General features: G+C 48.1%; 1 protein-coding gene across 3 annotated transcripts in view; it reads left to right on the top strand.

Annotated features, from left to right (window-relative positions):
* The window catches only part of SLC6A11 (solute carrier family 6 member 11), a 126,451-nt gene extending 105,530 nt beyond the window's left edge, over positions 1 to 20,921 (top strand). The window contains exons 9-15 of one of the 3 annotated variants that reach the window (XM_019732652.2): positions 6,180 to 6,292; positions 9,484 to 9,621; positions 12,448 to 12,550; positions 13,384 to 13,484; positions 14,237 to 14,407; positions 18,452 to 18,647; positions 20,488 to 20,921. In XM_019732652.2, coding sequence (XP_019588211.1) covers positions 6,180 to 6,292; positions 9,484 to 9,621; positions 12,448 to 12,550; positions 13,384 to 13,484; positions 14,237 to 14,407; positions 18,452 to 18,604 — 779 coding nt within the window. In that variant the 3' untranslated portion in view covers positions 18,605 to 18,647; positions 20,488 to 20,921. Of the gene's footprint in view, positions 1 to 6,179; positions 6,293 to 9,483; positions 9,622 to 12,447; positions 12,551 to 13,383; positions 13,485 to 14,236; positions 14,408 to 18,451; positions 18,691 to 20,487 lie in introns of those variants that run through there. The other 2 variants (XM_019732651.2, XM_074312988.1) reach the window with 2 other exon arrangements.
* The last annotated feature ends 4,846 nt before the right edge of the window (positions 20,922 to 25,767 follow it).

Here is a 25,767-nt window from a genome sequence, read left to right as displayed (position 1 = left end):
TAAAATAAGTCTCAGTAAACTTCAAAAGATTGAAATCTTATGCGGTATAATCTCAGACTACCACTGAATTAAATTAGAAATCCATAATGAAAAGGTATCTAGAAAATCCCCAGGTATATGTAAATTAGCAAGACACTTCTAAATATCCCATGGGTCAAAGAAGAAATGTTTCTAACTGAATGGTAATGAAAACACAACATATCAAAAACAGGGGATGCAGTTAAAGTGCTTACAGGAAAATTTATAATTTTAAATACCTAATTTAAAAAAGTGTTTAAAGTAAAAATTTTAAGTTTCTATCTGAAGAAGCTAAAAGTCAAAGTAGAAATTAAACCCAAAGTAAGTCAAAGCAAAGAAATAATAAAGGTAAGACATACAAGCAATAGAGAAAATGTTCAAAAATTTGATATTAGAAAAGATAACAAAATTTGTGACCCTCCTAGCAAAACGAATTAAGAAAGAAAGAGAGAAAACACGGATTACTAATATCAGGAATGAAAGAGGAGAGATGGCTACAGATCTTACAAACATTAGAAATGAGAATAAGGGAATATTATGAACAACTTCAAGCTAATGTATTTGAAAATGTAGATTAAATGGACAAATTTCTTTAACAATATAATTTATTTAAACTGACTCAAGAAGAAATAGAAAAACTAAGTACTATATATTTTAAAGAAATTGAATCCCTCATCAAAAACCTTTCTGCCAAGAAAACTTCGGACTCTGGTGGTTTCAATGGTAAATTCTATCAAACATCCAAGAAAGCAATATCAATCTTACACAGTCTTCTAAAAATTAGAAGAGTAACAATTCTTAGTATCTGAGGACAATGAATGACAGCTATATAGCTACTTATATCCCAAATTATTTTCCCCAAACAACAAGAAAGAAAATCCATGCCTCCTGTGTATCGTAAAGACAGAAAACGTTGAAGCTGCAGATAACTGTCACAAAAAGAAAAATCACTAATCCCAGCGCACAATCTCTCCCTCTGCCACCCACCCCTTCACAGCTGCAAGGCTTTGTGGTGAGCAAAGGCAAACTGAGAAAAACTGTGGGGGAGACAGAAGACAGGCTGATGGAGGGACCTCAGAGTGATTTGGAGCAATTGCTAGAAAGATTAAATACACTCTAAATCTGAAAGTACTGGAAAGGATCCAGACAGATCCCTTAGCAGGGACTACAGAGGAGGGAATCAAAGTATATGTGATTTAAAGGGACAGGCACAGCTTTAAGAAACAAAGCTTCTGGGGGAGAAAACAGGCAAAAAGAAAGGGAGAAGCACTCTTTGACATCTAGATGGTGAAGGGAAAACCAAGAAAATGAGATAAAATGTAAAGTCCTGCAAAATAAAGGAGAACCATAAACTCTGGGTGTGGGAAGGGGGAGCTCAACCTTCCCCCACCATCAAAACAAAACCCTGCTTAAGTACCTGGACTTTGCTATACTGACAGAAGAGGGCACTGTTAAGCTAGGAATGTTAAAATACCCATGAATATGAACATGAACTTGAACATGAACATGAACATGAACACAAACATGAGAAAAGTCAAGCCATACAGAGCTACTACAGAAAATCAGGCATAGAAATTTCCCACATATCAATGAAGACCCATGCTCCCTCTCTGAAAACCAACCATAAAGTAGAAGAAACTGTTAAGTCAACACTCCAAAGAGAATTAAATATACTAAAAAAAGCACCTGAGGATGTGAAAAAACACATTCAACCAAATATTCAAAAACTAACAAATGGGAAGAGGAGAAGAGAAATAAATGAAAAGATCTAACGAAAAAAAAAATCAGGAGATCATCTCTATAGATGTTGAAAAAGCCTTTGATACAATTTAACACCCATTCATGATTTTTTAAAATCAAGAAAATAGAAATTTAGGGGTATTATTTTATTTTTCAGCTTTATTAAGGTATAATTGACAAATAAAATTGTAAGATATTTTAGATGTTCATCACCTCATATATTTGTCTTTTGGAGGTAGTGTGAACACTTAAGTTCTACTCTCTTAACAAATTTCAATTATACAATACAGTGTTAAGAATTATAGTTACCATGTTATACATTAGATCCTCAGACCTTGACCATCTGATAGATGAAAGTTTATACCCTTCTACCAACCTCTCTCTATTTTCCCCATCCCCTAGCCACCACTTTTCTACTTTCTGTTTCTATAAGTTTGATTTTTTTTTCCCTTTAGATTCCATAAATAAGTAAGAGTACTATGCAGTGTCTTTGTCTGGCTTCACTTAGCATAGTGCCCTCAAGGTCCCTCCATGTTGTTGGAAATGGCAAGATCTCCTTTCTCATGACTGAATAAGAGTCAATTGCACATACACACCACGTCTTCTTTATCCATTCATCCATTGATGAACACTTACGTTGTTTTCATGTCTTGGCTAATATGAGTAATTGTTTTTACTAACTATTGTGAATAGTTATTTAAATTATAACTGTGCGTATGTATAAAAGTCTAAAAAGCAAATATCTATAGTATCCTACCCATCATGTAAGAAAGAAGGGGATATAAGAAAATATGTCTACTCATTTGTGCAAAAGAAATATAGAAAGATTAAACTAGAAACTAAAGAAAATGGTTACCTCCAGGGAGTGAGTGGAAAAGGGGTAGAAAGAAGGGAGGAATTAGGAATAAGGTATAAGGATGAGAAGGAAGCAACAGTCCTCTGAGTGTGTCTTTTTTTTATTAGCTCTGACTCTTAGAACCAGGGTAATGTGTCACGTGCCACCCAAAATACATAGTTACTTTTCGTGGGTGGGAACCCAAGGGACTACAAACAGTCACAGATGAACTTGACTGCATTACAAATGAATAACGTAACCACACCTAAGGGAATGGGGGGAGAAAAGAATTAACCTAAGTAAATTTCAGGGAAACAGTATTTTCGCTGGGTATTATAAGGCTGAAAACAAAAATAACTGTACGGCATCCTTGTTAGGAGGACAGGGGTGTGTGTTAGTGATTCTGCACCTGTTGTTTGTGTATGTTAGGACTGAACAAACCAGTCAATATAGATAGTTAGAGATAGGTTTTCCACTGTTTGAGAAAGAAGTTACAAATAAGGAAAGTGGAGCAGCTGGAAGTAACTATGTTAGAATTGGAGGTATCAGCATGGACTCACGGTTTTAATATATATACAAATACTAGGTTGGTGCAAAAGTAATTGCAGTTTTTGCAATTATTTGTAACCTTTTAAACCGCAATTACTTTTGCACCAACATAATATATACAGAAATGTGTGTGTGTGTGTGTGTGTGTGTGTGCAGGTAGATATACATACATACATTTCCTACTTTTGTGTGCTTACAGGGTCTGTGAGCAATGACATTCCACGAGCAATGAGCATATGCATACTTAGTGGCCAGATCTTGGATTCTAAACACCCTTCTCCAATAAAAATAACCTTGGAGAAGCAGTTGATTTGAGTGCTGGGGCAGGGCAAGATGAAGCTAGAATATTCTGTAGTGTCAGAAAATAAGGACATGTTCAGAAAAAGGATGGAGGCATGTCCAAAGGACCAGGAATCAACCTAAAGAAGCTCCCAACAGGAAACCTGGAACAATTAGAACAGATAGCAAGATGAATGACAGTATTGGATTATGGCACACAGAATAAATTAAATATCCATGAGTCCATACCGAAATAAAGACTGAATAAGTATATAAATAAATGGCTCTGAAGGGACAGCTCTTTCTTACAGAGGACTCTAATTAATAAATACAGAAGGAATGAAGAAAATGCAACCCCATTAGGCAAACACCATAGGAATAGTTGTCGCAGGCAAGATCCACCCATGGCTGCTAAAAGCAACAGGTAAAAGTTTGGCTTGAAACAGAATATTTTCAGAATCTCAAAATATCCCCCTCAAGATAGTTACCCATTATAAAGGGAAAAACAGTGGAGAAAACTGGCAGGTACCAACTTAACCAGGTGATCAAGGTAAACAGTGATAAGGTTTACCTGACAGGTACCTGCTAATATGATGATACACTGAGAAGGACACAGCATCATTTCTATGCTTTTCTTGCCCCTCCCCCCCAAAATTACATAACCTCTATTTAATCATGAGAAAACATCAGACAAACCCACATTGAGGAACATTCTGTAAAATAGTGACCAGTACCCATCAAAACTGTCAAGGTCGTGAAAGAAAAGGCTGAGGAGCTGTCACAGACTGGAGGACACTACAGAGCTGCAACCATGACGTGCAATGTGGAATCGTGGATTGGATAGTGGAACAGAAAATAAGGATGTAAGGAGAAACGGTTAGAATATGAATAAGGTCTATAGCTTAATTAACAGTATTGTACCAATGTTAATTTCCTATTAAATATTGAATGCTTTCTCCTAAAACCAGAAACAAAACAAGCATATATGCTGTCTCCTGTTACATATAATACTGGATATACTAGAGAGTGCAATAAGGCAAGAAAAATAAAAAGCATTAAGATTAGAAAGGAAGAATAAAAACTGTCTTTATTCATAAACATAATCAACCACATAGAAAATCAATCCAAAGAAACATACAGAAAAAATTAATAATTGAACTTAGTAAGGTAACAGGGTGAAAGGACAACAAACAAACAATTGGAAATTTTTTTACTTATGCTCTTCACAAAACACAAGAAAATGAAAAGGCAAGCCACAGAGCAGGAGAATATATTCATTAACACTTCTCTGATAAAGGATTTATAACTCAAATATACAGAATTCTCACAATTCAATAAAAGGAGACATCCCAATAAAAAAAAATGGGCAAAGATTCAAAAGTCCCTTCACAAAAGAAGATATGTGAATGGACAATAAAAATATATGAAGACATTTCACCCCGTGAGTCATCAAGGAAATACAGAATAAAACTATAATGATATATAACACTTCACACCTGCTTTAATGACTAAATTTAAAAGCCTGACAATATCAAGTGTTGGCAAGGATGTGGAGCCACTGGAACTCAAACATTGCTGGTAGGAATGTAACATGGCACTGCTACTTTGAAAATCAGTTGGCATTTCTTAGAAAATTAAACATACGATTGCCATAAAACCCAGCAATTCCACTCTTAGGTAAGATGAGCAAAGATACTCTAAGGTGAAAAAACAAAAAAAACCCAGATCAAGGACAGAGACAGGGAATGGAGGTCGAGAGATTGTAGAGGAGCCCGGGTGGGGGTAGGAGGGTGGAGGGACGTAATGGGAATGTTCTCTATTGTGATCGCAGTGTGGCCATCTGGGTGTCTACTCTTTTCAAAACTCATTGTACCGTGCACTTCAAATGAGTGCTTCTTGTAGGTTAATTATTCTTTAGTAAGGCTGCTTATAGGGTAAAACAAAAACAAATCAGAGCTAGTGTTTATTTAGCATGTAGCTTTTTAAGTGCTTTCTCCATAGTTTACATCATCTCACTGACCTCAAAACTACCTTATTAGGTGGGACTTTGTAGCCTCATTTTTTTGTCAGCTGAGGTGCAGCTGACAGTAAAGAACAAGGATTTGAACCCAAGCCGTCAGGCTGCCATGTCTGTGCCCTTGACTGATGTGCTGCGGGGCTGGAACATTAGGCAGCTCTCCCCTGACATTAATAAAGCTCGACCTGAGGACATGCTAACCCAGCTCTCTAGGTGGAGAAGCCAAAAGGAGTGAGTGTGGAACTGGGAAGTGAAGGAAGGAACCCAAAGACAGAGGCAGCCTGGGTGGAACAGCATTCGTCCAGGCCTGGACTGCAAACTACCTACATTGGAATCGTCGTGTGCCTGGTCCCGGCCTCACCACAGACTGCCTGAAATCAGCATTTCTGGTCTGGGCCTGAGAACATGCATTTTAATAACCCCCACCCCCACCCCAGTGAGAACAGCAGAGACAGGTCTGTGCAGAGGGAGGTCTGTGTGTCAGACCAACCTGAGTTTTAATCCTGACTTTTCCAGACCCTGGCTTACCTCTCTCTGCCTCTGCTTGCTCATCTACAGAATGGCCGTCATCACAGTATTAGTCGCATTACATAGGGTGGCTGGGAGATTTCAGTGATTTGCGTGAGAATTAGGCACCGCACCTGGCACAAAGAAAGCCCTCCAATAAATGATGGATTCCAGTAGCAGTTGAATGAGGGGTGCACTGCACCCAGCACCTTTCTCTCCCTCTTTCCTCTCCAGGCCCTGGGCTGGCCTTCATCGCTTACCCCAAGGCTGTCACCATGATGCCTCTCTCCCCGCTGTGGGCCACCTTGTTCTTCATGATGCTCATCTTCCTGGGCCTGGACAGCCAGGTAAGGAGCTGGTGGCAGGGGGAGCCCAGGCTGGGAGGCCATGGAGGCCAGATGCTGCTCTTTGGAGTGGCTCTGCAGTCTAGCTGCCACCTCCTGGCCCTGGCCATCAGAGCCCTGCCCACTGTCCTGACCCTGCTTTCCTGCCAAGCACACCCTCCCATCCCCAGGTGGTCTCCACAATCACTCCCAAACTCTGCTCTAGTCCCTCCAGGTCTTCCTAAACACTGTTTTCTTTACCTGGAATTCCCAACTCCCAATTCAAGTTTTAAGTTTTTAAAACACTGCTACAGACTTCCATTCTGGTAAACGACTTCTACCCAACAGCACTGCCTAGCGGAGAGTGGGCTATGGTTAGTGGTCTCTGAGGGCCCCACTAGCATGTGTCCCTGTCTTAACCAAATCCTGGAAGACACAGAGATATACCGTGTTTCCCCGAAAATAAGACCTAGCCGGACCATCAGCTCTAATGCGTCTTTTGGAGCAAAAATTAATATAAGACCCAGGTCTAATATATAATGTAATATATAATATGATATAATATGATATAGTATGATACAGTATGATATAGTATGATACAATATGATACGATATGATATGGTATGATATGATATGATACCAGGTCTTATATAAGACCGGGTCTTATACTAATTTTTGCTCCAAAAGATGCATTAGAGCTGATGGTCCAGCCATGTCTTATTTTTGGGGAAACCCGATAGAAAAGCACCTTTTTCTTTCTTCCTCTGTCTCTGTGTTGGGGCCACCATGACATGCCCCAGGCAGCCACATGGGTCCTCGATACCAGCACCACCGCCCGCTCCCGCCACATCCCGCTCGCCTGCCCCTGTTCTCAGTTGCCTGTAAGGCTGTCTGAGACCCACCTTCCACTTGGCAGCCTGCCTTCCTCAGTGAAGGGTGTATCGTTAGCACTAGCAGTTTCCCCTTTACACAAATGCATGCACTTACATCCTTTCACAGTGTAAAACTCACCCTGCCTACCCTCCCAGTCGTCTCCCTGGTTTTCCAGCCAGAATCCCGTGCCCTCCAGTCACTCTTCAGTCCCAGAAACCTGCCCTTTGTCCTGCTGCGCCATGGCAGCTGGCTCCCCTAAGAGCCCCCGAGAATGTCCTTCAGCCAAAGCCTGTGGCTCTGCTCTCAGACTGCAGTCTATTGGCAAGAGGCTGCCCCCAGCCCGTGACCTGTGTGAGTCACTTAGCACCAAGCCCCATGGCCCATGTGTCTGTCAATCCAGCCCAGTCCAATTTCTTCCCCTGAATGGCTTCTCAGAAACTGCTCAGCAGAGTTGCTTAGCACCAGGTGTTTCTGCTGATAATCTTCCCTTCCATTGTGGCTGATAATCTTCCTCTCCTTTGTTGTGGCGGAGGCCTAGGGAGGGGTGTCTGCTGTGTGTGACAGTGACGGCTGGCCTGGGTAGCGGGAGGTGGGGATGGGGCTTCAGCACTGCAAGTCACTGGGCTGAACCAGGCCAGCATTTGGGCTGAGGTGCTCGGTTTGCAAGGGGGGGTCAGGGGCTGGGCCTGGAGGGGGCTGGCTGCTCTGCTTACCCCCACACTTGCTTTGTGCCTGGACTACGTCCCCAGCTCTTTGTCATGGTAACTACACAGGCTGGGGGCCCTTTTTGTTATCCTCATTTTACAGATGAAGAAACTGAGGCTCAGAGGTGCTGAGTCACTGGCAGGGACATACACCCAGGTCTGTGTGCCTCTTCCTGCACGTGCTCTGATGTCTCTTGATGAGCACAGTGAGCCTTGCCGAAGAGGCAGGGCAGCCTGGCGGCTAGGAGCCTGGGCTTGGAGTCAGGTAGGGCTGGATTTGAGGCCCAGCCCCATGACTCTTGCCAGCTGTGTGACTCTGGGCTAGTCACTTCCCCTCTCTGTGCTATAGTCCCATTGTATAATTAGGAGGGCAATACCTTTCCTGAGGAGGTAGAATAAGTCAGAAAGGATTTGGGGCCAATACATGGCTCCAGGGATAGGGAGTGCCCCACATGCTGACCAGCAAAACAATCCTGTACTCTTCTCTCCCTCCCTCTGAGCAACGCAGCCAGATGCTTAAAGCCCAGCCTCTAGAACAAGATTGCCTGGTTCAAACCCAGGCTCTATCACGTAATACCTCTATGACCTTGGCAAGTGGCTTCTGTGCCTTCAGTTACAAAGCAGGGATAATATTACAGAAGTACTTACCACACAGAGAGTAAGTAAATTAACATCTGTTAACTGCTTCAAACAGAGCCTGTGTGTTTGCCATTGTTATTATTACTAATCAAACATTTTTTGAGGCTCTCCTCTGTGCCACTGGAAATGAGTGTAAGGAGATAGATATAAGCAAGCACAAGCCCCACAGGGTAAGGGGTTTGGCCTGGTCTGAGGAGAGGGAAGGCCTGCTCTGCCCGAGGAGGGACAGAGAGGAGGGTCAGGGAAAAGCAAGTGCAGGATGGTTAGTGCGTTGGGATATTGGGGCTGGGTGGGTACAAATGGACAGGAGACCGCATGCCGGGCTCTGTCTCAGCATGGCGGGGTCCAGATGCTTAGTGGCTCCAGCTCTGCCATCTAAGCCTGCACCATCTGCCCAGGGCCCCGAGAGGCATGCAGTGGCCACACAGGAGCTGGGTGCTGGCTCACCTCTGCTTGCCTCCACCCAGGAGAGCAAAGGGCCCCAGAAGCATAGGCTGGTGATCCGTCACAGTCCTGGAGAAGGAACAAATCAAGTCTTGCTTGTGAGATTGACCAGAGCCTGCCGCCCACAGAGCATTCAGCACTCAGGACTCCTGTGTGGCCTCCCAGGCAGGGGCTGCATCTCATTTCAGCCGTTGACCCCAGGACAGGGCCCAGCACATAGGCTTGTGATTGGCAGCATGGGGAAGAAGCAGTATCAGCTTTAGAGTCCAGGGACTCCAGTTCAGGTCCTGACCCGCTTCCTTGCTGAGTGACCATGGGCAGGTTACTGCCCCTCTCTGAGCCTCAGTGTCCTCATCTGTTCAATGGGCTGGAGCTCTGTAAGTGCTGGGATTCTTGCTGTTACTCTCGAACTCTCCATCAGTGAGTGAGTGTGGGAATGAAGATAAGCCTAGTGGGAAGGAAGCCCAGGGTGTAGGCCGGCTGTGCTCGCCAGAGCCAGGACCACGAAGACGGCCTTTCTCTTGAGCTTCACACCATCATGTCTGCCCTGTGCAGTTTGTGTGTGTGGAAAGCCTCGTGACCGCTGTGGTGGACATGTACCCCAAGGTCTTCCGGAGGGGCTATCGGCGGGAGCTGCTCATCCTGGCCCTGTCGGTCGTCTCTTATTTTCTGGGCCTTGTGATGTTAACAGAGGTGAGTCACGTGCTCAGAGGGAGCGAGGGGAGCAGCACAGCACAAGGAGGGCGTGCCTGGGCATAGGGTTGGGCGGGCTGGTGTCATATCCCAGCTCTGACATGGACTTGCTGTGTGACCTTGGCCACGCCTAGTACCTTCTCTATGACTCCGTTTTTTCATCTTCCCAATGGGGTGTTGTGAGAACCACGTGAACGTTTTCACTTGTCATTAAGCCCTTAGCACAATGTCTTGCATGTGTAAGTGCTCAGCTAAAGGTTGCCACTCTCATTGCCAGAGAGGAATAAAGCTCACGGAGGGAAACGCTGGGTTTATCTGGTATTCTGGATGCCTGGACCACCCCTCACACTAACTTCGGGGTGAAGAGAACAGTGTCACCTATGGGCATCTTCTAGTTGCATTTATTGGCCTAAAGTTTGAGCAGGCTTTTCTGGAGCCTCACTGAGAATAGACACACATGATGATATTTGGCACCTTCAGGCGCTGTGTGTTCTAGCTCCAGCCCCTGCTGGACCTGTGGGTGAGGAGGGGTGTGTCATGACCATGCATTCAGACTGCTTCATAAAATCATGTTTCTCGCCCCCTCCTGGCAGACATCCTGTCTAATACTTTCTAAAGTACCTTGGGAAGGTGACATCTTAGATATCTGTCTCCCTGTACTCAAAAAATTAATTTAAAAAGCAACAAACAAAAGAAACCCAACTGTTGCCCAAAGACAAGAAGAGGTTTATACGAAACATGGACAGAAATTAGGGAGCTCCGATCAGTCAGAGCAGCTGCCGTGATACTGAGGTCAGCCCGTTGAACCTCCTCGTCCTCTACTTCTCAGCCGAATGCCGCTGCCTCCTGGAAGCCCCCTCTGCTTTCCTTCCCCACCACACTTTGTTCCAAGCTCAGCCCAGCCCCCCTCCCACTGTTACAATGACCCATCTGCTCACCTGTCTCCTTCACCGGACCCTGAGGTCCACAGAGAGGCCTTGCTTGGCTCTGTGCCCTTGAGGCCTGGCACAGGGTGGGCACCTGGTGCATGGTGGCTGGTGTTATTACATCCCTAGTCATTGTCACATTAATGGGAGTGATAATCAGCATTCGAGTAAATGAATGGTGTGGCACTTCCAGTTTCCACCTTGCCTCTCCCCAGGCAGGAAAACCAGGGCTGCAGTGAGCAGGGCCTCATTAAGTGCTGGTTAATTATGCAAAGTAGAGTCTTTTGTTACACAGAAATTGGAGGGTTAACCTGATGTGTTAAAGAGGCTGACAGGGACAGAGCTACCAGAGCAGGCCTTGGCATGGGCAGGTCTGGCTTGGAGGAGGCAGATGGAAGGCCCTAATGCACCTCCTGCCCCGGCGCCGCCAGCTCACAGTGCCTTCATGCCCACCCTCCACCTGAGGCCTCAGGGCTGCCCAAGGGTGCCTGCCAGCCCCCAGGGCCCAGCAGGGAGCCAACACTGGCTGCCTGAGACTGTGAACCAGCCGCCCCCCACTGGGCTTCACATGCCAACCTTCTGCCTTCACGGAGGAATATCTGTGAGTGATCACACAGGGAAAGTTCAAATTGCCAAATGGGCCGTGCCGGCCTCGGCCTCCATAGTAATTGCTGGCAGGATCTTCTCTGTCATTTAAAGACATTTAAATAGACATTTAAAGCTCAGCTCTAGGGAAAAATAGGCCGAGAATTTCTTATGTTCCCCTGAAGCAGTGTGGTGGGCAGTTAAGAGCATGGGCTTTGCAGCCAAGGCCACCTGGGTTCAGTCCTCAGCCCCGTGACTGGCTGGCTAGATAACTCTCAGCAAACGTTCTCACTGCTCTGTGCCTTGGTTTCCCCATATGAACATGACATTGGGGATAACAGTGCCTGCCTTGTAAATGGACAGCTGAGTCACACCTTCTGGGCCTTCCACTGAACTTAATCACAACAGATTTGCATATTACGAAGCTAGCCCACATCATTCCTGCCTCCCATAGATATTGACTGCACACCTGGGCCAAAACAGGGACACAGCTGTGGACACACTCAGAGTCCCTCCCCCACGGTCTCTCCATACAATTATGTTTGCACTTAGCAGGGACCTACTGCAAGCCAGGCCCTGCAATGAAGGCCAGAGACATAAAGAGAAACAGTGTGTGGGCCTTCCCAGAAGGAACTCAGCACTAACTGAGCAGCTGAGAGGGGAATACTTTTTTTAAATTGTGAGTTTATAAATCATGCTGTGGAGGCCCAAAAAAAGAATGAGGCTGTCAGGGAGGGCTTCTTGGAGGAGGTGGCATTTGAGCTGAGCTTTGAAGGAACCTAAAGTGAAAAGGGAACAGCATATGAGAAGGGGAGATGTGGCCAAGTGAGGAGGGCGGTGCCAACTGGCAGGCCAAAGGAAGCCAACGGGTAATTTTAAACTGCAGAGTTACATGGTTGGATTTGCCCATTAGAAAGGTCCCTGTAAAAGCTGGTGTGCAAAAGGATTGGCGAGGGCAAGGCTAGAGGCAGGGAGACCAGTGGGGAGGCTGGTAGAGCCATCAAGGATAAGTGCTGAGGCTGGCTGCCCAAACCTCCAGCCTCTGGTTTTCTGTGTTATTTCTGGCATTGGGGAACAACGTAGACCAGCCCAATCCCAGCAACCTCCAGAGGATGGTGTCTTAGGGGCTCCCAGGTGCAGAGGGTACAATGTTCTAGGGACTAGGGAGAAGCAGTCTGCCCTGGTGGGTGAGAATCCTGCCTGATGGCAGGCACAGGGCAGAGAAGAGGGTGCTTTCTGAGGCCAGCTGGCTAACCCTGCTCCCTCATGTGTCTGTCCATCCCTCTGCCCCTCTGTCTGTGCTCCTGCCCCACAGGGTGGCATGTACATCTTCCAGCTCTTTGACTCCTACGCTGCCAGTGGGATGTGCCTTCTCTTTGTGGCCATCTTTGAGTGCGTCTGCATCGGCTGGGTATATGGTGAGTAGAGGCTCAGCCCACCCAGACTGCAGTGGCCTGCATCGGTGCCCAGGACACGGGTGCCCGGGCAGAGGTGAACTTGGGTTCTCTGTAGCCTGTCTCAGTCTGTGTCAACCTTGTCCTCCTTCCCCCCAGGGAATCCTTGGCCCGTCCCACTTGTTGGGAGACCTCCCAGCTTTTGTACCCCATAGCACAGGGAGGGGTTTCAGGCTTAGGGACTGTGACCTGGGGCAAGCCTTTCTGCCTCTGAGACTCAATTTTTCCATCTGCAAAATGGAATCATCATCACCCTGTCTCCAAGTAGGAGCTAATGCAGGCAAAGCCGCCAGTGCAGAGCCTGGCCCTCAGTCAACACCTCCCTGCCGATCCTCCTATTCCCCGATGGATCCAGTTGGATGAGGGTTGTTGTGTTCGATAATGATGTATGTTTCCCACTGTGAACTTGGCTCCAAAATAGACAACCCTGCAGACCACTCTGCTCGTTAGCAGCCCAGCCAGGCTCTGGCCTTCAGAGCCCTGATCCCTACCCGCATGCAAGTCAGCCAGCCCTTCGCCCTGCATCTCAAGGGACCACCTTCCACCTTTCTCCCACAAAACCCTCTCCATTTCCTGGGCCTCACTGCCTAAGGTCAGACCAGACTCCCTCCTCTTGCATGTATCCCAAACCCTCACATAGGTATAACATCTTGGTAGTGTGTTAAGCAGTAGTGCATAAGGTCCCTGCCACAATTTGTCTGTGTCTGGCTGGGGAAAGCAAACACTCCTCACCTTCCCTCTAAGTCTTGTACAAAATTCTCTGGGTTGTGTGTGCCTGTCTGTTTTATTCTGGACAGGAAGTAACCGCTTTTATGATAACATCGAAGACATGATTGGCTACCGGCCATTGTCACTCATTAAATGGTGCTGGAAGGTTGTGACCCCCGGGATCTGTGCGGTAAGGGCCCATCCACCCTCCCACTCTTCTACTTCAGAGCCCCAGGCCTGGCCAAGCTGGAACTGAGGAGGTAACGTCCTCTGTGCACGCAGAAAGTCCGAAGCACCCAACACCTTCCGAAGTTGGAGCTATAGGGACATTGTCCGGGCTTGGTGAGGGGGTGGTCCCCTGGGACCCCAGCTCTGCCACCAGCTTGCTGTGTGACCATAAATAAGTCACCTCCCTTCTCAGAGCATCAGATTCTATACCTGCAAACTGGGTGGCTGGGACCCGCCTCCATGGGGGCTGAGGATTGCATGAGAGACAATATTTGGCTTTGTTGTTAACTGTGAAAGCAACAGAACTGAGGGTCAAGTTGGGGCTCGCGCTTTGCCATCAGACCAGACCACAGAGAGAGAGGCCTTTGTGAGTGGATGTTTAACAGAAAAACAACCCACCACTCTTCACCCAGTTCTTGGCAGGGGAGTATCTAAAAGCATCTTCACAAACCACCATTGTTCTGAAAGGCAGCTTTGAAACCGGCCCTGAGAAGTAGCTGGGGAAAAATAAAAGTTCCTGGCTGGGCAGAGGCTGGGGACAGGCTCCTGGGGGGTGGGGAGGTCCCAGGCTCTGTGTGTCTGAGGCCAGTGGGATGGGCATCAAACTTGCTATGGACCAGGGCAGAGCCTTCTCTGAGGCTGTGGCTTGGGGTCGGCCCTCTGCCCTGCTGGCCGCCTGCGTCAGGCCCCAGAGACCTCTCCCTGTCTCCGCAGAGCATCTTCATCTTCTTCCTGGTGAAGTACAAGCCTCTCAAGTACAACAACGTCTACACTTACCCCGCCTGGGGCTACGGCATTGGCTGGCTCATGGCCCTGTCCTCCATGCTCTGCATCCCCCTCTGGATCTTCATCAAGGTGTGGCAGACAGAGGGGACACTGCCTGAGGTGAGACCGCAGGAAGGAAGGGTCAGCAAGGGTGGCGCCAAAGGGCCTGAGGTGCAGGGCGGGGCTTGGCTCTCTGTCGGGTAGGCTGATGACCAGGGTTGAGTCCATTGGCACCTCTCTGGGTCTCAGCTTCCTCCTCTGGGCAGTGGGTGTGATGAGAACAGGCTCCCACATGTCTCTCAGGGAAGCCGCAGCCAGCTCTTCCCTGGCAGGTGTACATCATGACCACTATGTGGAGGCATCTCTACGAGTCCTCAGGGTCGAGCCTGTTTCTCTGAGCTCAGCCTCAGTTTCCGCATCTGTAAAATGGGAAGCACAGCAGTCCCTAACTTACAGAGGTTTTTTGTGAGGACTCACTCAGGGAGTTCATATAGGAAAAGCACTTAGACCAGGACCCGGAACAGAGACTGACCAAGTGTGAGCTCTTACTGCTCTGTTAATGCATTAAGGACCCCATTCCCAGGGCGAAGGGAGAAGATCTGACATTTGGGAACTGACACCTATCCCATGTTATCGTCACCCTGCTAGGCTCGTGACATGCTGTATCTCCTTTAGTACTCAGAACAAACCAGGATGTGGGCATCATTTTCTGCGTTTAATAGGCAGAGAAACTGAAGCTCAGAGAAATTGTCACTCAACCAAGAGTATGCATGACACTGCCAAAAATTAGCAAACCACGTTTTTTTATTAAGATGTGATTGGCATACGTTGTAGTAGTTTCAGGTGTACAACATTGGATATCTGTATATATTGTGAAATGATCACCATAATACGTCTAGTTAACATCTGTCACCATACATAGTTACAGAATATTTTTTCTTGTGATGAGAACGTTTAAGATCCACTCTCTTATCAACTTTCAAATGTGCAATGCACTGTTATTAACTATAGTCACCGTGCTGTACATTACATCCCCAGGACTTATAACGGGAAGTTTGTATCTTTCGACCCCCTTCACCCATTTTTCTCACCCCCACCCCATCCATCCTCTATATCTGTAAGCTCAGTTGTTTTGTTTTGTTTAGATTCCACATAGAGGAGAAATCCTACGGTATTTGTCCTCCTCTGTCTGACTTATCTCACTTAGCACAATGCCCTCAAGGTCCATCCATGTCACAAATGGCAAGATTTCCTGTTTCATGGCTGTATAATATTCCTGTGTGTGTGTGTGTGTGTGTGTGTGTGTGTGTGTGTGTGTGTATTTTTTATCCATTAATCCACCATTGGACACTTACATTACACAGGTTACTTCCATATCTTGGATGTTGCAAACAATGGTGTGGTGAGCATAGGGATGCAGATATCTTTTCAACTTAATTTTTTTCTTTTATTCAGATTAATACCCAGAAGTAGAATTGCTGGATCATATGGTAGCTCCATTTTTAAATTTTTTTAGGAAACTCCATACTATTTTCCATAGTAGCAAACAAATTTTTAAAAACAATTTTATTGAAGTATGTTTTATATTTGATAAAATTCCCCCATTTGGGGTGTACAGTTTAATGATTTCTTTAGTAACTTTCTGTGCAGTACAATTCTCACCATCAATCCGTTTTAGAACATTTTTATCAGCCTAATAAGATCCCTCATACCCATTCACAGTTAACTCTGTTCCTGCCCCCGGATAACCAAGAATCTCCTTTCTGTCCCATGGATTTGCCTGTTCTGGACCATTCCTCTCAGTGGAATAATACAGTATGTGGTTTCTTGAGGGCAGACTGACTTACAACCGAAACCATCTTACTCCCGAGCACTCACTCTCTATTTACTCTCCTTTCCCACCTGCTGGCAGATCAGATGGTTTGAGTCAGTTTCTGTCTCATTTAGCCAACTGTTTGCAGTATGCCAGACGGTATTCTAAGCCGGTGACAAACACTGAGCCGTGTCATCCTCGCAGCAGTCCTGTGAGGTGGAGGCTTTTGTCCCCATTTCACAGATGAGGAAGCTGAAGCACAAAGAAGTGAAGCACCTGGCCCGAGGGCGCAGCTCTGAGTGGTGGAGCGGAGACCCTGGAGTCTGTGCTCTCATCCCCTGAGCTTCGTGGCCTCATTCCTCTGCTGGACTGGCCACACGACATTGTGGGGCCCTATCTCTGCCCCAGCGCCACACCCCAGGGATCTCAGGGGTTGACCTTGGTCTCCCAGGACAAGGTCAGAGGAATATGGGAGTGGGGATGTGTGTGCACACACCCAAATGCAATTGTCTGCTCTGAGCGGCTTCACTTAGCCTGCCTGCCCACCAAGCGGCCCGGGCTCCACAAAAAGCCATGCATCCAGCCAGAAGGAGCAAGGCTGCTTGTGCCCCCAGAGCAAGTCAGGCTCCTTTGGCTCCTGCAGGGAATGTAGGTCAAAGGCAGGCAGTTGATTCGAATTTGGAACTAAACATATCCAGAGGAGAGTGGTCCTGCAGCCCTAACCCCTTGGCCATTGCAGGCCCGTGCCCAAATTTCCAGTGGCCTTTTGGTATTCAGAAATGCCCCCTGTCTCCTGACAAGTGCTCCAGAGATTCTCTCAGGCCTGGCATGGAGGGGAGGGAGGGAGAAATGAGAAGCTACTCTGCTGAGCTCCCTCCATCTCCCTAAGCTCACACAGCTGCCTGCACAGAGAGCAGGGCTTATTAAAGACAGCAAACTCTTTGGAGGTAGTCAGACCTGGTTTCCAGGCCTTTCTTACTGGGAGAACTTGCTAGTTCACCTTCCATTTCCAAAAGGTTCTGCCAACTGACAGGAAGGGTCTGGAAGGAAACATGGGGTTAATGGTACTTACCTCAGAGAATAGCTGTGAGGGTGGCTGTTCTATGCTGCTCTGGGGCCAGGTCAATTAATCTGAGCCTCCTGATAACCCTAGAAGGCAGGTACCATTGTTACCCCCCTTTGACACCTGAGGAAACTCAGGCACAGAGGTGAAGTTTCTTGCCCCAGTTAAGTGGTAGATCTGGGGTCACACCCAGGCACCAGGCTCCTGAGCCCGTACTCTTAACCCTGGACTGTGTCAAGAGCCCAGTGCCATGCCTGGCACACAGGATGTGTTCAGCACAGGTGAGTCTGCCTGTCAGTCTCACCTGGGCAAAATGGGGTCAGCCTCTTAGGCGTGGCAGGGTCTGAAAGAGAAGACAGAACCTTGATCATGAGAAATCAGCCACCCAAACATCTTCCCGGCCTTCCTGGGGAGAGGGTTTATGCTCAGAAAGGACCTCCCTAATCCTGGCCTGGTGTCTTCTCCCGAGGGAACCTGGGGTGTGGGACCCCAAGGCAGGGCTGTGCTGGGGAGTGAGTGTCAGGAGTCTGCCTGAGGTCTCTGCTTCCCTGCCAGTGCAGCGGGACGATAGCCATCCTATCCATGCCCGTCCCGGTGCCACCCACTTTGCACGGTGGTGCGAGGTGGTGGCTGTGAGTGTCGGCGTTAGTGATACTGTTTGCATCTTTGAGTTGCGGCCAGAGGAGCACATGGCACACAGCACGTGTTCCCCTGGGTGGTGGCAGCATGCAGATGTCCCTTTTGTGGGAAATTTTTTCATTTCTCTAGCAATCATTATACAAACAGCCCTAGAGGTGCCTCAGCTCACCCTCACAACAGCCCTTCCGGCAGGTACTATTAACCCATTTCACAGATGAGGAGAATACAGCTCACAGAGGTTAAGTGATTTACCTAACAGCTAGTGAGTGTCCACGCAGTGATTCAGACCCCAGCTGCTCTGTCTCTACCAGAGGGAAGGGATAAGACAGTAGGCCTGATTACAGCTCTCTCCTCCTGGTCACCTGCAGTAGACCAGGAACAGTGAGCACTTCCACATCCCCTTACACCTTCCCAAATGCTAGGCGTGGGTATTTCCATTGTCCCCATTTTCCGTAGGTGGAAACTGAGACCCAGAGCTCAATGCATCATCTAGGACAGTGCTCTAAGTGGCAGAGCTGGGGCCTGGACCTTGGTCTGATGACTCCACGGTCCCACCATGTCCACGGGGAGGTTGGGAGCGGCCCAGGCGGGCCCCAGGATGCTGGCAGCCACTCTCAGACCGCTCTCCTCCTCCTCTCCAACCACCTAGAAATTCCGGAAGTTGATGATCCCCAGTGCTGATCTGAAAATGCGGGGCAAGCTTGGGGCAGGCCCACGGACGGTGACGGTTAATGACTGTGACGCCAAACTCAAGGGCGATGGGACCATTGCAGCCATCACAGAGAAGGAGACACACTTCTGAGCGTCCACCTGCCACCTCGGGTGCCTCTGCTTCCTTCTCCCCCGTGTGTATAAATGAATACCTGAAACACGTACTTTACCTAATGATAGAGTCTCGCTCATTTTGCACAGGACTTATTAACAAGTTAATTTTAAGGTGGCGGTGTACATTCTGGTTTAAAGTCACATTGCCCTCTTCACCCCCAATTAACATGTAAGTAACATTATGAAGAGATAATACTGTGCAGGGACTCGCAGAATCTTCTTGTGCTAGGATGGTTTTAACCATGTTTTCTAGGGGTTAGGGAGAAATGTATCATATGGTCAAACTTTTATACTCGGGCTGTGGGCAGGTGGGGTGGGAGCAATGGCTGTCCTCCTCTGTGAACCTTTTAGTCCATGTCCCATGTTTGTCCGTGATCATGGCAGCCAGCCCTCCTCCACACCACCCTGGAGGAGGTGGGGGGCTTTTCCTTCAAATCCTCCCTTCCCCATCCCCAACCTCTTAGCAGTGGGTTTGTAGACAGCAAAGCTGTCAGAGAAGAAAACGCCCCACCAGACTCAGAAAAGCTGGGTCACAAGTGCCCGTCTGCCCTGATCCCACTAAGTAACCTTGGCAACTCCCTTCCACTCCCTGGGCCTCAGTTTCCCCGTCTCCCAAATGGGCAGCGCTGGATCAGGTGACGTCAAGGTCCTTCCCGCACGTCTTGGGGTTCCTTATTGCATGCCTTGTTGCCTTGCAGACCTGCTGTGCATCTTGGATTCTTCGGAAGACTCGCAGGCAGGCATCCCTGCACCCACCCTCCACCTGCTTGTTTTAAACCAAGTTTGTCATGGAAATGATGTGGTGGTGATGTGTGTTTTCCCCAAGACTCTAGTTCGGCTTCTTTCACGAGTAGTCCGTTCTCTGCAGAACAGCCAGGTCCTGGCCCCCGTGACAGGCTGCTCCTGCTCTGTCTGCTCTCACCCTCAACTCTGCCTCTCCATCCTCTGTGGGGCTGGCTGCAGTTGCCTGGGCACTGGTTTCCAGGTTTAGGAAGCAGCCTCTATTCTGCTTGTGGTTATTTGTCCTGCCACTGTCCCAGCTGGGATCTGCATCGTAGGACCTTCTACCAGCCTCCCAGGGGAAGGAGCTAGAGGCGGGCCTGGAGCCTGGTTTCATTCTCTGGCCCCTTCCTCATTCCCCTGCCACGTCTTCTCCCACTGGCAGTCCAGGCCTTCCTCTCACCCCGGCCATCCTCATACCTCTCCGTTCCCTCCCCATCCCTCCTGTCACCAGAAGAACCTTGGAACCCTTGTGGAAGCTTCTTCTCTACCCTTTTTCTGGGAGCCACCCCACCTGCATCTCTTGCCAGGGTGCTGAAGAAGCGTCAGCGCTTCCTGGAGGGGAGACCAAGGCTCCTCGCCCCTTCTCCCTGCAAGCCCGGGGTCTGGGTGGGGGGAGGCTGGTGCTCCAGACCTCTCTGGCTGATCTCGTCCTTTAATTGGATTTGACATCAAGCCTCTGCCTTGGATTCTAGTTTTTTGGGGACAGCGAAGGTACATTCTTTATCCTTTTTCCTTTATGTTCCCAATTTTATTTGGTGGAAATGCAAGCTTTCTCCAAACTGAAGCTATAGTTTCCTAATGAACCTGTGTGTTTGATTCACCCAAAAGTTCCCAAACTCCCAACTTCTCTGGTCCGAGCAGCCCTGTCTGGAACTCGAGGTTGTTGGAGGGAAGGCCAGCGTCCCCCAGGCAGGTCAAGATGCTTGGTCCTAGTCCCTCTTTTGCACACATAGCCCAGGCCTGCCTGGCCTCTCCCTGAGCTGATTGATCTGGTGGACCCAGGAAATGGACCCAGGAAGATTGGGGTTCGGCTGAGCCCCACCTTGTTTCCATCCTTATCTGCTCTTTTCCCAACAGGTCCTGGGGAGGGCGTCTCCCCACTGCTGCTGCTGCTATTGGTTCTCCCCCCACAGCTCTCACAGACGCACAGCCCTGCGGTCTCTCCTGGATGTACTGCATTGTACATACATGTGGCACTTAACATTTCACTCACTTAACACTACTAACGGGGCAGGGCGGAGGGAGGGCCTTTGTTCTTTGTTTTTTGTAATTTCCTACTAGTATTTGGGTAACTTTGGGGGGTGGGAAGGGAACTGTGGGGGTGGGGAAATGTCATTGTGACTTTTTTGATATTCATTAGAAACAATACATCCTTTCTGAGATATTTACAGTATTATTAAAAAATGAAAAAGGTTGTACTGTTTTGCACAATGAAAGTTTTTATTGGGTATTCAAAGGGCAAATGATTGTCTGCTGACTCATTTTTAAAAATTAAAGGAATGAACAAACTATATGTGGCTGTTCCCAGCAGAGTGGTGTTCGTTGGGTTTTTCTTCCTGTTTTATATTACCTCCATGATATTCCTGCAAAAGCATCTGGTGCCATATTTGGAGATTGCAGTCTGAACTCGGGACTACAAATTAGAAACACTCGGGGCTATTTCAGGAGCCCACACTCCCTTTCATGTACTTGTCATGCATTGAGTGTCTGTTTTGTGCTAGGTGCTTTGTAAGTTATCTCCATCCTCGCAACAACCTCAGAAAGCAGGCACTTCCCCCACTTTACATATAGGGGAAATTGGGGCACAAAGAAGGCAAGCCATTTGCCCAGTCACACAGCTAGTAAACAGCAGGACCAGAAAGAGAAATCAGGTCTGTCTGACCTCAAAGCCCAGTCTCTGAATAACTACACCTTACTAGGTCTCCTGCCACAAGGCCCCAAAGAAGGCAATAGCCACCTCACAATGGCAACAACTGCCGCAAAGCTTGTGCACCTGACCTAGTAGGCAGATCTGCCACGCAGCCAAGGAGGGGGTGGGGAGAAGAGATGAGGATTTGGAGCAGGCAGCCCTGGTTGGGCTCCAGCGTCTGCCCTTGCCTGCCTCAGTTTTCTCATCTCTGAGGATAGTAGCTCCCATTTCACACTCAGGGTGCTGGTGAAGGTCCTGTAAGCTCTGAGTGTGAGTGGTCGAGTTCTGTGTTCCCACTGGTAATGATTCTGAGTGAACAGTGCCTAAGCTCTAGAAGTTTGGTATTCTCAGACTTAGACAAAATCTCTCCATTTGTGTCTGATATTTCCCAGCAGCGGCTCAGACCACAGAGCGTATCGTGTCCTGCCAGCCATGGTACACTAAGGTTATTTGCATGCAGTGTCTGCTCAGCGTTGTCTAGTGGACCTTTTGGCTTAAAATCGCTCATCTTGGGGTCCATCTGAGCCTGTCTTGGCCTCTTACCCTCTCTGAGATGGTAACATCTGCTCACAGGGAAAGTATCCCACAGAGTTTCAGAATTCAGCACCGGGGTATTGAGACAAGTGGAAGAGGCCCTTTCCTTGAATGTTCCTGCTCTTCTTAGTCAAGAGGACAGATGTCCACACTCCTCTGGACGGGGGTAAGTGCCTGGGGAGAAGCTTCTGTCCTCCTCTTCCCAGCCTTCTCCAGTTTGAGCTCTGCAGTGTGCCCACTTCTCTGGCACTTCACCTTAGCCGTCAGTAAGAATGGTGAAGCACGTGAGACCCAGAGCGGGAACATAGCTGGCTCTGGATGCCCCTAGAAGTCCTCTGAACCCCTGTGTCATCCTTAGCCCCCTGCACCATCTCAGGCTGTGAAAAATCAAATGAGCCCTTGACCTGGGCACCACTGGGGAGCAAAAAGTCAGTCTTTGTTGTCAACTCTTGGCCTTCTCTGCCTCTCACTTTTGCATAAGGTCCAGTTTGGGGAGGGGGAATACCCACACACTGCTGTCAGAGCTTCCAAGCTAGCTAAAGTGTCAGAACCACCCCCACGAGAAAGTACAGGGTGGAGTGTGCCAGGGACCCAGTGCTCAGGGAATGCCAAGAGTAGCCATGAGAACTGTTTATTGAGCACCTACTATGTTCTGGGTGTCATGCCTGCATTACTTCATCAGCGGTATTATTAATCTCAGTTTTCATATGAAGGAACTAAAGTTTAGAGACTAAATAAGTTGCCCAGAGAAATACCAGGTATGCCTCCTGGAAGGTGGAGGAGGTGGGTAGGACCAGGTTTGCTGAGTCTCAACAGAGCTCATAAACCCAACCGCTGAACGAAGGATGTGGAACTTGAGCTGCACCTTGAGGGCTAGGAAGATTTTTCTAGGCAGGGAAGGGAACTTGAGATGAGGGAACAGCCTAAGCAAAGGTTGAGGCAGAAAAATGTCTTTGGGGAAGAGAGTGGAACTCAAAGTCCTCCCAATGCCTGGTCTACTTTTCTAACTCCTTGTATAACTTCACCTGCTGTGAGGCTGGGATGGTCTCTCCCAATCTCTTGGACAGAGCAAGGGGGTCAGGTAACACCGTACTCGTCAAGGATATCGCTGGTGCAGATCTTGGCAGAGTAGGCGCTCCACGGGATAGTGGCTTCAATGAACAAGTGCCCAGCTTGCCCCAGAGTGGGGAGCCTCAGGACTAAATAGTCACTGAAGACCTACTCAACCCGGAAACCATGCTGGGCCCTTTCATGTGGGTTACCTTGCCCTCAATCACCCTGTGGGTGGGTGTGTTGTTCACATTCTACCAATAAGGAAACAAGCTCAGAGAAGCTGCCCAGGTCCCAGAGCCGGATAGTGGCTGAGATGCAGCACCAGCCCCAGAAGTCTCTGCTCTAAGACCCATGCACTTCCCACAGACCACTTTTGGGGGCCACCAAGTGCCACCATGGCCATCAGCATTGATGGATCACTCAAGACTGTGGAGAAATGGAGGGTGGTAGAGGTCATGTGGGGAAGGTCTGAGGGTCTTCGGGAGCCCTGAAACACCTTTGGTGACACTGGGGACCTCTGGAAGCTTCTATAGTCCCCTAGAAATGATGTGCCACTGGGGTGCACTGATATAGACAAGGGGCCAGTGAGAGGCACTGAGGGTGAAAGGACCTGTGGGATCTCTGGAGACCTGAGAAGTGGGGAGGTCTTGGGGATCCAGTAGAATTATGTGGAGTTTCAATGGGTGATGAAAGCCTTGGGGGCTGTGAGGTGTTATGAGCTCACTGGAGGGTGGGTACAGAAGTTATAGGGGACCATCAGTAAACATGGAGAATCATTGGGGAGTACTTCAGAGTTACTGAGGGCCATCAAGACTTATAAAAGGTATCAGGGCCCTTGGTCATTATTAGGGGCCATCCAGGGTCCCAGGGGATGCTTGGGTCACCTTGCAGGAAGCGTGCCTCGGAAGGGCATCCTGCAGGCTGCAGCCTTGAGGAAAGTGAAGGCGGGGAGGCGGGGAGCTTGGAAATGCTTTCAGAGGTGGGGTGTAGACAGTGGAGCTGAAATGAACGTGAATGAAGAAGGGGAGTGGAGAGCCAGAACTGCAAACCACAAGAGGCAGCGGGTAAGTTGGGCCTGGGCCAAGGGCTTATGCTCTTGACCTGTTAAGAGTGGATCAGGCTTGGCTCTTCCAGAGATCCCCCCACCTGCATGTGTCAGACCAATTCTAGCCAACACTTGGCTTTTCTTATTCTCCCAGGAATTTTCTCTGCCTTCCTTTTGATTCTCTTTTCCAAGCCAACCATTTCTGGAGTGAGGAGGCTCTTGTAGCCTGGTCTGAGCTGGAGCTTGGGCCCCACAAGAGAAAGGTGACTTAGGAGAAGCCCGAGAGGGTGAGGGCCTGATCTGTGGGAGCCCCTGGTTGGTTGATAGAGGCGTCCGAGGAAACCGTAGAGCAAAGGCAAACATCACTGATTGATCACCTAAAGTATCATTTATTGAGCACCTCTCCAGCACGTGAGATAGAATCAAGTATTTTACATTAACCTCAAAACAAACCCTGCAACTGATTAATTCCCATTTTACAGATGTGGGAACAGACTTAGAAAGGTAGGTGCAGGAACTTGCCCAATGTCACACAGACTGAGCTGGAATTAAAAGCCAGGTCTATCAAACCCAGAGTCCTATGTTTTTTTTCTTTAAACCAGGCAGATTGGCTCTGGTCTCCAGCAAGGAAGACTGAGCTTGGGGGTCTCCCGCCCTCATCACGGGCCTCCTACCTGGTCAGACAGGTTCTGGTGGCAGCAAATTAGCCACCAGGTGGCACTGTTGCTAAACCAAAGCCCCCTCTCTGTGGTCCAAGCTGTGACCAGTGAGGTCAGAACTGGAGCTGGGACAGGAAATTGAGAGTAGAGGGTCCAGAGGCCCCACTCTCGGTGCCCAGATAAAGCACAAAGAGGCTGCCCTTGACAAAAAGACACAATTTACCCTTCTCACCAATCCCATCCCTGCCTCCTGGTTGCAGCACTACCCTAACAGCCACACACCTGTGTTCAGTTCTCAACTCCTCCACTCACTGGTTGTGTGGCCTTAGGCAAGTGACTTCACCTCTCTAACTTTAGTTTCCTCATCTATGCAAATGGACAGAATAAGCCCCTTCTGGCAGGGGCATTGAGAGGATTAAATGAGACAATAGTGTGTGCCAAAATTGTCTGGCACATAGTATGTGGTTCTTGTTACATGTCACTCTTCTCAGGACAAGAGGCAGAAGGGCCCCAGCCAGTGTCAGGAGACCTGCATCTTAGTTATGAACTCTCTGTATGCCTTGGACAAAGTCACATTGTGCCTCCCTGGGCCTCAGTTTCCTCATCTGTAAAATGGGTCTAACCACAGGAACTCTTTTTTTTTGGGTTATTCTGAGGATTAAATGAGATAGTGGCTCTATGGCATGGTTTTATTGAGCTCCAAATAAACAGGAAAGGTGATTATTGAAACTCTTATTTAAGTTTCCAGGTGGTATGGTTACATAAATATGCAAATGGTGATACATTATGAGAAGCACAGGGCAGCCCCTCAGGGACTGACCAAGCATGTGGGACAGGCTGTGGGTTTTGCTTTGACCTCGTACAAGCAATTACACAGGCCCCGTCAGCCAGACCCTGCCTTCATACCTGCCCTGCCTCTTCCCAGTCCAAACCTTCCTCCATCTGCCCTGAAGTCCTCCCCCCAATCCATTTGGACACAAAAAGTCTAGAACAAAGATGAGAATGCCAAACATTGAAATGTAAATGATGATTATCTCTGAGTGGTAAGGTTTTTGGGCTGATTTCTATTTTTTCCCTTTTTTCTATACCATCTAATTTTTATTTAACAAAGAACATCTATTGTTTTTATATTCCAAAAAATAAAATCAATAAAGCTA

The sequence above is a fragment of the Rhinolophus sinicus genome, linkage group LG10, assembly GCF_036562045.2.
Source record: "Rhinolophus sinicus isolate RSC01 linkage group LG10, ASM3656204v1, whole genome shotgun sequence".
NCBI lineage: Eukaryota > Metazoa > Chordata > Mammalia > Chiroptera > Rhinolophidae > Rhinolophus > Rhinolophus sinicus.
This window is presented reverse-complemented; position numbering and strand designations above follow the sequence as displayed.